The sequence below is a fragment of the Sorex araneus genome, chromosome 2 (genome assembly GCF_027595985.1).
Source record: "Sorex araneus isolate mSorAra2 chromosome 2, mSorAra2.pri, whole genome shotgun sequence".
NCBI classification, from domain to species: Eukaryota; Metazoa; Chordata; class Mammalia; order Eulipotyphla; family Soricidae; genus Sorex; species Sorex araneus.
The window spans coordinates 31,991,415-32,001,547 of NC_073303.1; the positions used below are offsets into that span (position 1 = coordinate 31,991,415).

A 10,133-nucleotide genomic window follows, 5' to 3' on the forward strand; every position below is an offset into this window, starting at 1 on the left:
CCCCAAATCAAAACTACAAGAAACCAGACCAAAGCAAAATCCAAAGTAGAACAAACAAAAATTGTCCTCAGGTGTATGTGTGCAAAGATGAGATTATTGTCTATGGTTTGCAAGGCTGAGAGATGATGCACTTGAAACAAATAAGATCTTTTAAGTCCAGTGAGTAACCCTTCGAAAAAGGAACAGCTTTAATTTTAAGGTTTTTCTGGGGTTTCCATCAAGGGACTGGAGAGTAGGGTTCTGGGAGTAAAGATGTAAATGTCAGTCAGGTTGGGGTCCCTGAGCTTTCCCCGTTTCTGAGCCCAGTTCCAGGACTCCTATCAAAGCATCTTCACCCCTTTGTTGCTCAGTCCCAAAGTTAACCAGCACAGCAGCATGACAGCGCCCCTGTGTGGCCACAAGGCTAATTACAAGAGTGCTTCTTTGTCCTGCTGACTCAGACAGGAAGTCCCTGGGTCTCCCTGGTTCCCAGCAGCAGGACAAGGATTGCACAGGGGGTGAAGGAGGAAGGGAAGCGAGGGGGGCTGTCAGATGAAAGGTCTGAGGATGTTTACTCCCCACCCAGTGACCCCTGCACTCTGCTCAGGGATATGCAGGTCTCTGTGTCATAAGAGTTCTGAGTTGGCAACCCCAAGTGTCAGGGCTTCTCAGATTCCTGTTCCTGCTGCTCCTCACAGGAATAACAGATTCAGGAGTACCTCCTCCTGGGAACCAACCCCGATTATCCAGCTCTAATATGAGGGCACGAGTCAGAGAAGTCTCCAGGGGACTGGCGAGTGAGATGGGTAGGGGGGACTCCTGGAGAAGTGAGGGGAGGGTGGAAAGAGGGACATCATGAGGCCTAAAAAGAGTGCAGGGGCCGGAGGGGCAGGGAAGGGTCAGCTTAGTAGGTGTCTGGGCAGGGGGGTTCACTGTGGGGGGCACAAGGGCTCTGGGTGGGGGAGCTGGAGAGTCTGTGTGTTACCTGGTGAGAAACCACAGAGATGTTGGATCTTATTGACAAGGACAGTTTAAGTCATAGGTGATTTCTCTAGTTGCAGGGATCGTGCAGCACACATGCATGGAAGGAGAAAGGATATGGTGGGGGGAGGGGTGAGCCAGGGGTCAATGTTCCTTCCAGATCCAGAATATTCCCCTCAGTTCCCCAGTACTGGGGTATCAGGGACATGCACGAAACCAAACCAAGTAGGGCAAAGAATAAGGCCTGCATGCCCCGCAGTGTCCAATTCTGATCCCTGATTCTGGGGTGAACAGTAAGACTTTGCAGCAGAATCTGAGTTCAACTCCTGCCACAGCTCTGGGCACCTTGAGGGCCTTGTTGGAATTTTTATATTGGAATTTAAATATATCACATCAAGTTCTTCTACCTCCACTGTGTTTTTTTTTAAAGATTTTTTTTTTATTGAATCACTGTGAGATAGACCCTTACAAAGCTGTTCATAATTAGGTTCCAGTCATACAGTTTTCCAATACCCATCCCTCCAACAGCATACATTTCCCACCACCAGTGTCCCCATTTTCTCTCCAAGCATCCCCCAACCCACCCAGGCCTGCCTTTATGGCAGGCACTTTTCTTCTCTCTCTCTCTTTCTCTCTCTCTCTCTCTCTCTCTCTCTCTCTCTCTCTCTCTCTCTCTCTCTCTCTCTCCCACCTTTCTGGCATTGTGATTTGCAGTTCAGATTCTGAAAGGTTATCATATATATCCCTTTACCTACTTTTAGCACCCAATTCTTGTCTAGTGTGATCATTTCCAACTATTATTGTGATACTGGTCACTTTCTATCTTATCTCCTCTGCCTCACACACACTTGTGATAGATTCCAAACATTGACCAATCCCCCTAGCCCTTGTTCTCCCTGGCCTTGGATATTAGTCTTCTATTCTCTCAATTTTTTTATGTACCACAAATGAATGCAGTCATTCTATATTTGTTCTTCTTCTTCTATCTCTTTCACTCAGCATAATATCCTCCACGTCAATCCAACACAGAGCATCAGGGAAGAGAATGCAGGCCATGTAGGGGAGAACCCGGTGGGCAGGGATGGCCAGTCTTCCCCCTTATGGTATGTGACAGGACACAGACATACTCAGGTCCCAGGGCAGAAAGAATCAGCAGTTCTTTTTTTTTTTTTTAATTTTTTTATTGAGTCACCATGTGGAAAGTTACAAAGTTTTCAGGCTTAAATCTCAGTTATACAATGCTCAAATACCCATCCCTTCACCAGTGCACATATTCCACCACCAAGAATCCCAGTATAGCTCCACCCCGCACCCCCACACCCCTAACCCCCCCACACCCCTAGCCCCCCACCCTTAGCCCCCCTGCCTGTGTAACTAATAAATTTCACTTTACTTTCACTTTGATTGCATTCAATATTTCAACAAAACTCACTATTATTGTTTGGAGAGTCTCTCCCCTAAAGTCAGACCTGCTGAAAAGGAAGCATTAGATAATTTGTTTTCCATTGCTGAGGATGAAGAGGTATGAGGTCTAGTGACCACACTTAGCGGCCTTTCGGTTTTGGGTTTCTATATTTTAGTAACTAAGTTCAGAGAGATATCTGCCAGAAGTTGCATCATTGCCAACTTGTACTTCTCAGTTACATTATATTCCACATATGAGTGCAATCTTTCTATGTCTGTCTCTTTCTTTCTGACTCATTTCACTCAACATGATACTTTCCATGTTGATCCATTTATATGCAAATTTCATGACTTCATGTTTTCTGACGGCTACATAGTATTCCATTGTGTAGATGTACCAGAGTTTCTTTAGCCAGTCATCTGTTTTGGGGCACTCTGGTTTTTTCCAGATTCTGGCTATTGTAAACAGTGCTGCAATGAACATAGAAATACATATGCCATCTCTACTATACCTTTTTGCCTCTCCGGGATATATTCCCAGGAGTGGTATTGCTGGGTCAAATGGAAGCTCAATTTCTAATTTTTTGAGAATCGTCCATATTGTTTTCCAAAAGGGCTGAACCAGTCGGCATTCCCACCAGCAGTGAAGAAGAGTCCCTTTCTCCCCGCATCCACGCCAACACCGGTTGAATCAGCAGTTCTTGAGTCACAACACTGGGATGTGAGGATCCACAGTGGGGCAGCTGTCTCACACTGGGAGAGAAAAGAATGAAGAGACTCAGGTGAGTGACAAAGTGGTGACATCCTAACAAGTTCCAAACATCCCTCTCAAAGAACCCCCAAACCCAGTCCTGTCCCTCTACCTAATTCTGCCCACTACAGCCTCCAAAGTTTCACCTCTAGGGTGCAAGAGACATTCACCAGAGCCCTTGGAACTGGGGAGGAACAAACAGGCCAAGATTAGAGCCACAGGAGGTAGGACTAGAGGAGGAACTAGGGGTGCAGGAGCTCCCTGTGAGCTCTGGTCTCTGTCCCCAGGATTCCAGGGCCCCAGCCCTGCCCACACTTACTTGCAGCCTGAGTGTACTATCCTCCTTCCTCACCTGCGGGAAGGAAACAGCCCAGGGAAGGTCGGGGAGAGCACTGGGTCCTGAGGCCACAGAGCAGCTCTCTGGGCCCAGGCCCCAGAGAAGCATCAGAACTCTGAACACTGAGGGCAGGACCAGGAAAAATGCAGGAAGGAGACACTCCAGGACTGAGCAGCCGCTCATGTTGGTCTGTGCTCACAGGGGCAGTTCCTGCGACCTGGGACCCTGGGAACCAGGTTCATCCCCAGCTTATGGAGGTGAAAGTGTCTTTCCTGAGCAAACCTGAGAGCGGCACACGCAGGGGAGTGTGAGCAACAGCACAGGGGCGGGTGGTGCTCCTGCTAATGAGGCAGGAGAATTAATACAGGTGGAGACTCCCAGAGTGGGACAAGACTCAAGACTTGCCATGTTGGACAGATTCCCCCTCCCCAGCCCATCTTACCTGAGCGCTTCTTCCTGCAGATCACAGCTCTCACCACAGCTCCAAAAGCCACAGCCCCGAGGAGAACTAGGCCCACAGTGAGGATGGTGGGCTGAGAAGGGGGCTCTGGGAAGGGAGGAAGGAGAGGGTCTGACCCCCGGCCTCAGCCGAACCCTCAACAGTTCCCCAGAGGGGCTGACCTTGATTCCCCTGAGAACAGGCTCTGTGCCCCGTCCCCCTCCTCACCCCATCTCAGGGTGACAGGCTCCGGCAGCCCCTGGTGCTGCACACGGCACGTGTATCTCTGCTCCTCTCCAGAAGGCACCAGCACAGCCGCCCACTTCTGGAAGGTTCCATCCCCTGAAGGCCTGGTCTCCACCAGCTCTGTGTCCTGGGTCAGGTCCTCCCCATCACGCTGCCAGGTCAGGGTGATCTCGGCGGGGTAGAAGCCCAGGGCCCAGCACCTCAGGGTGACCTCCCGGTCAGAGAAGGGGTGGCGGGTGATGTGTATTTTGGGGGCTTCTGAGGAGGAAGAATGAGATAATTCATACTTTGGGTCACTTCCACACTGAGGATGAGCAGGATAATTGGTTTGGAATAGGAGGCAAAAATCCAGACACAAACTTGGCTGGAGAAACCGGATAAAATCCTATCCTTGGAAAGTTCCTGAACAGGGTTGGGAAGGAGGTTAGGGTCTCTCAGGAGACACTGACTCTGTCGTGACCTTGGTGGAGGGTGAGTGACTGAGAGAAGCAGGAGTCAAAGCTAAGATCTGTGAGAGTTCACAGATGGCTGTGAGGTCCAAGGAAACCCACATTTGTAATTTTAGAGAAGGTCGAACCACCCCCAGGGAACACCTAGAGTCCTCAGGGTCCTGTGGACACAGGGTGGGCCTGAGGGGAGGGCGAGTCCCTCTGGTACAGAACATGGAAACCATATCGTCCGTCCCTCTCCTTACTGTAGACATGACACTGTTCTGGCACTGAGCCCAATTATGTCCTTCCTTGAGGGGAATCGCCCTCCCCCAACCCAGGGAAAGTCAGGGGTCCTCACTACTCGGGTACTCGGTACCTTGGTGCAGCAGCGTGTCCTTCCAGTCCTCCAGGTATCTGAGGAGCCACTCCACGCAACTGCCCTCCAGGTAGTTCCTGCGATGCTCAGCCGCACCCCACTGCTCCCACTTGCGCTGGGTGATCCAAGCCTGCGTGCCCGCCGCCGCTGTCCAGGAGCGCAGGTCCTCGTTCAGGGCGAGGTAGTCGGCGCCGTCGTAGGAGTATTGACTGTACCCGCGCAGGAGGCGCCCGTCGGACCCCACGTCGCAGCCGTACATGCTCTGGTATGTGTGAGAGTCTGACCCGCCCCACACAGATTAACCCCGAACCGAAAATGAAACCCGGGCGCGAACCACGTGGCTTCTCCCTGTCAAGGGTCCGGGGCGGGTCCCTCAGCCCCTTGGACGCTCGGACCCGCCTCGGGGCGACCCGGCCCGTCCCTGTGTTGGCTCGTCCCTGCCCGGCCGCGCTCACCCGCCTCGCTCTGGTTGTAGTAGCCGCGCAGGTTGCCCAGGCCCACTCGGTAATTCCGTGTGTTGGCCTTGGCGACCCGGGTCTCCTCCTCCCAGTACTCGGGTCCCTCCTGCTCCACCCACGGCGCCCGCGGCTCCATCCTCGGACTCGCCGAGTCGCTGTCGAAGCGCACGAACTGCGTGTCGTCCACGTAGCCGACGGTGATGAAGCGGGGCTCCCCGCCGGGCCGGGACATGGCGGTGCGGAAATACCGCAGGGAGTGGGAGTCTGGGGGAGGGAGAGGGTGAAACCCGCCCGCCCCGCCGCCCCGGGTCCCCCCACCTCCACCCCGTCAGGGTCCAGGGTGATGGGGGGGAGGAGGAGAGGGAGGCGGGAAAGGGGGGAGGGACCGCAGGAGGAGTTGGAGGTTGTAGTGACAAGGAGGAACAATTGGGGTGCATCTGGGCAGGGTCCTGAACATCAGTGCCTGGCAGTTCCTCCTTCCCCTGCTCCCCCCTCCCCGCAACTAACTTTCCTCCTGACCCTGCACCTGCACTCACCTGACCGGGTCTGGGTCCGAGCCAGGACCACCGAGAGCAGCAGCAGGAGGGGTCCTGGATCCCACATGGTCGGAGCCATCAGACTGGTGGAAGTGTAAGTACTGGGGATGAGTCAGGAGCACCCTGGCAGAAGGCGCTGTTGCAGAGGGAGGAGTGAACTCTGGGTAGACCAGGCATGCTCAGTACTGATCTCCCGCCCCCAACACCACGCTGGGGACACTGGGAGCCACACCTGGGACCTGGGACTTTACCCTCTCACCTGCTCGCTCATCTGATCTTTGTCACACTGTCTGCCCATGTCCAGGGCTGAGGCTGACTTAGCGATTTTCCATGGTTTTATTTCAGTATCTCACTATAATCTTACAAGTTCCTGAGGACCTCAGAGATGCTTCTGTGCATTCAGGTTATGCCTGTCAGTATTTGCCATGAGAGGAATCTGAGTTAAAGCCCCTTTATTGTTGGTGGTGATGATTTTGTTTTGTCTTTGGCTCCTGGCCACACCAGTCAGTGCTCAGGAGTAACTCCTGGCTCTGTACTCAGGGATCACTTCTGGCAGGTTCATGGGACCATATGTGGTGCCGGGATCAAACCGGTATTGGCCACATGCAAGACAAGTGCCTTACCTTTGTAATAGCTCTCCTTGCAGAGTTAAAGTCTGAAAGTGACTTCAACTGGAGTAATATCAACAATATTATTGATATTGTTGCTAACAGGAAGTCTTTTGTGGGGCCAAGGGGTCACACCCAGCGATGCACACTGTGCTCAGGAATTACTCCTAACTCCTGCTCAGGGGAACATAGGGGATGCAGGCAATAGAACCCATTTCTGGCCTGGGGCAAGGCAAGCACCTTACCTGCTATACTATCTCACCAGCCCGTAGAAAGTCTTTTGAAGGAAAAACATATTAGAGTTTTGCTGGGGACCAGCACCAGCTGAGCTGGCCTGAATCCGAGACACCATGAGGACTAAGAAAGAGACAGAAATGGGAGCAAAATGCATGCGGTGAGGGGGCTCATAGCCTGTGGACTGAGCCCTGACTGTTCTCCATGAATCATATTTATTACTTAGAATCCATAATCATCAGAACAACATTCTTTGGGCAAATACCTAATGACCTTAATCTATGCAAGACAGACTTTTACACATGCAAGGGCCTTGGTTCATCGGGAAAAACATCTTTGTAACGGGCTTTCTCAAGGGAGATACTTTCAGGAGAGGAAGCAGAGATAGAGCAGATACAGGAATCCCCCTCCCCTACTGGGGCAACAATCCACCTCTATCACCAACATTCTGGGTGTAAAAGTCCCATAAAGAACACATTTCTTCCATCTCTTTATTCATGTATATAGTCCCCAGAAGTGTTTTTCTTTTCTTCAGCATAGAAATGGTCCAGTTCTTTGAGTAATCTTGAAAAGAATGCCAAGCTGCTAAATTTTTCATGTAGACCAGCCAGGGCTGACCTCTGAGCCCTCCTCAGAATGGGGTTGGGCAGGTTCCCCAAACACCCCAGCCCTCCCCGGCCCAGGGGCCACCAGCTCCCACCCATGCCCAAAACTTTCAGGCATACAAATAAACCAGCTCCACACCTGAACCTCATCAAGCTGTCAAGCCACCAAATGATTCCAGCTTCTGGAGCAACACCGCATTTCATAGTGGTTTGAGCCACCTGACCCCAGCCCAGTAGGAAAACAGCAGATTTGATAAAATATTCTGTAGAATATTGCAAACCACAATGCCCAGACAGAGAGAGAGAGAGAGAGAGAGAGAGAGAGAGAGAGAGAGAGAGAGAGGAAAAGCACCTGGCATAGAGGCATGCAGGGGGTTGGGGATGGGCATGATGGGAGGGAACCTGGGGTCACTGGTGCTTGAATTGTACACTGGCAGAGAGATGGGTGTTGGAATACTGTACGACTGAAATCCAATTGTTAACAGCTTTATAATGGTCTATTTCACAGTGATTCAATAAAAAAAGTTTTTAAAAAATATTGTGTAGAAGTTCATCAAGCTCAGTGAGCAAAAATAGTAACACAGAAGGCTCAGAGCCACAAAACCCTCTGACAGTGGCTTAGTAACACCATTGTTAGATAGAACAGTGATCACAGATTGACTTCTATTGATCTGTTTCCTGATACTTTCTTATTGTAACAAGCAATATAAAGTAAATTATTTTGTGCCCACTAGGGGGTCAGGCTTGTGGGTGGTGGTGGGGGGGAAAAATGACAGTGTGTTCAACCAAAATAGTGAGCAATGCAGCCAAGTGTGCTGACACCACAGCTGATGTGCGCAACCTCAGAGCCAGAGCGTGTGTGCAACCTCAGAGAGCCAGGCCACCTGTGCGACCTCAGAGAGCTAGAGCGCATGTGCCACCGCATTCATCCCAGCAAGAACTGCCACTACGAAGAGAATTTTTAAATGCAAGAATAATTTTATGTTTTAGCATGTATTGCAACAAGCAATATGAACTAAATTTCTTTGTGCCTGCTAAGGGAGCAGGCTGAGGGGGTGGGTGGGAAATGGGACTTTGGTGAAGGGAAGGTCACATTGGTGGTGGAATTGGAATTGGAACATGGACTTCCTGAAATAATTGTATAATGAACACCTTTGTAAATCATGGTGTTTACACAAAATCTCTTCTTAAAAAAAGAGTTTCAGCACTGGGTTCTATGTGGCACACATGGGATGGAGCTGAGATGGAGCTGTTCCCTCCTCAGACTCTGTTTATATGGGCTGAAAGTGATTTAGGAACCAGACAGATTGGAAAGTGAATAAGGTGATTGCCCTGTTCATCACTGACCAGGGTTCTATCTCTGACACCCCATATGGTTACCTGAACCTTACCAGGGGTAATCTCTGATTATAGCCAGGTGTGACCAAAAACCAAACAAGTAAATAGAATATAAGATAAACTAATCATCTGAGCATGCGATGGGGAGGGACCTGACTGGTTGGCAGAGGGAGGAGGAAGTGAGGCAGAGCTCAGGATATTGGAGAGTGACCTGACTGGGAAATGGCCTGCCAGGGTGCAGAGCTGGACTCTGCTGGGCTTAGAGACCCACATGGGGCAGCAGGACAGGGCATGTAACATACTGGTGGAAAGTGCAACAAAGTAGTCATAGATATTAGGCTAAAGTTACTGTCACTAGGACACACAGACCTTTCCCCATGTCTCAGGAGCTGTTATCTGTGGAGCTCCTGCAGGGTCTCTCCCTTTCTTGGTATCTGCTCATTTGGGGCAGGGTGGGGGAACTACACCCCGATGTGCTCAGGGTTACTCCAGGCTCTGTGCTTGGGGGCTGCTCTCTGGGGTGCTCAGGGGACCTCACAGTCTGGGTGAGCTGGCCTTGCTGCACACACGGCCTGCGCCCCAGCCCTTTGAGCTAAGGCACCTCACTGGCCCCTGGCATGGTTCACTGTCTTGTAAGGTCTGATGTTTTTAAGAAGGTGGTTTAAAAGATTCTTTTATTGCTGATTAATTTCTGTCCCTTTCTTTCCCTTTGTTGTCACTGCTGTTGGTGTCTTCACTGGTGCCCACATACTTGGTTGTGGTCACACACTTGCTCACAGTGCTCACGCTGTTCAGTTGTAACATAATTTAGGTAACATCATTTAGTTGTGGTGCTCCTGCACACTTGGTTGTGGTGTCAGAGACAGAACTATTTCTTGTTGTGAGGCCGGGGATCACACAAGATAGCAACATCAGGATCACCTGAGGCATGTAGGATGGTTCCAGGGGTCAAACTCATGCCCTCATATCTGCAGGGCAGACAGTCTACACTGGGCAACATTCCCAGGCCCCAGAACTTCTACCCTGAGCAATATTCCAGACATTCAATCTAGCCTCCTCTCCCAGTAGGAAAGCTAAGCTAGTTCTGTGAGTTGGGGATAAGGCTCAGCAGTAGAGCACAGGCCTTCCACATACGGAGGCAGGGTCCATCCTGGATGTGCAGAAACAAATAATACTTTAGTTCAGTGAGCAAATATTGGTCATGGATTAGAATGGAATTTTATATTTTGAGTATGATCTGACAAGTATTTTATAAATGTCATAACATTTAAAGTATTTAAAGTTATGTTTAAAAACTATTCACATCCAAAAGAATTAAAAATATTCTGAAGGGTAGGGCCAGAGTACAGCAGTAGGGTGTTTACCTTGCATGCAGCTGACTGGGGTTCATCTCCAGCACCACATATGGTC

The 10,133-nt window shown here is 50.5% G+C and overlaps 1 protein-coding gene across 1 annotated transcript; it reads right to left on the minus strand.

Moving 5' to 3' along the window:
* Nucleotides 1-3,450: 3,450 nt before the first annotated feature.
* Nucleotides 3,451-6,026, minus strand: LOC129401974 (class I histocompatibility antigen, Gogo-B*0201 alpha chain-like). The gene is made up of 6 exons (XM_055125594.1): nucleotides 5,939-6,026; nucleotides 5,400-5,666; nucleotides 4,945-5,223; nucleotides 4,120-4,395; nucleotides 3,895-3,999; nucleotides 3,451-3,467 (listed from the first exon to the last, which is right to left on the minus strand). Exons 1-6 carry the CDS (start codon nucleotides 6,015-6,017, stop codon nucleotides 3,451-3,453), a joined length of 1,023 nt encoding a protein of 340 aa, XP_054981569.1. The 5' UTR covers nucleotides 6,018-6,026.
* Between the last annotated feature and the right edge of the window lie 4,107 nt (nucleotides 6,027-10,133).

Bases quoted from the DNA above. Each gene is read 5' to 3' on its own strand.
- LOC129401974 (XM_055125594.1), bottom strand. From the start codon at position 6,017: ATGGCTCCGACCATGTGGGATCCAGGACCCCTCCTGCTGCTGCTCTCG. The intron at 5,667-5,938 runs GTGAGTGCAGGT...TCCCTCCCCCAG, and splicing joins TCGGACCCAGACCCGGTCAG to ACTCCCACTCCCTGCGGTAT. The intron at 5,224-5,399 runs GTGAGCGCGGCC...GGGGCGGGTCAG, and splicing joins CTACAACCAGAGCGAGGCGG to ACTCTCACACATACCAGAGC.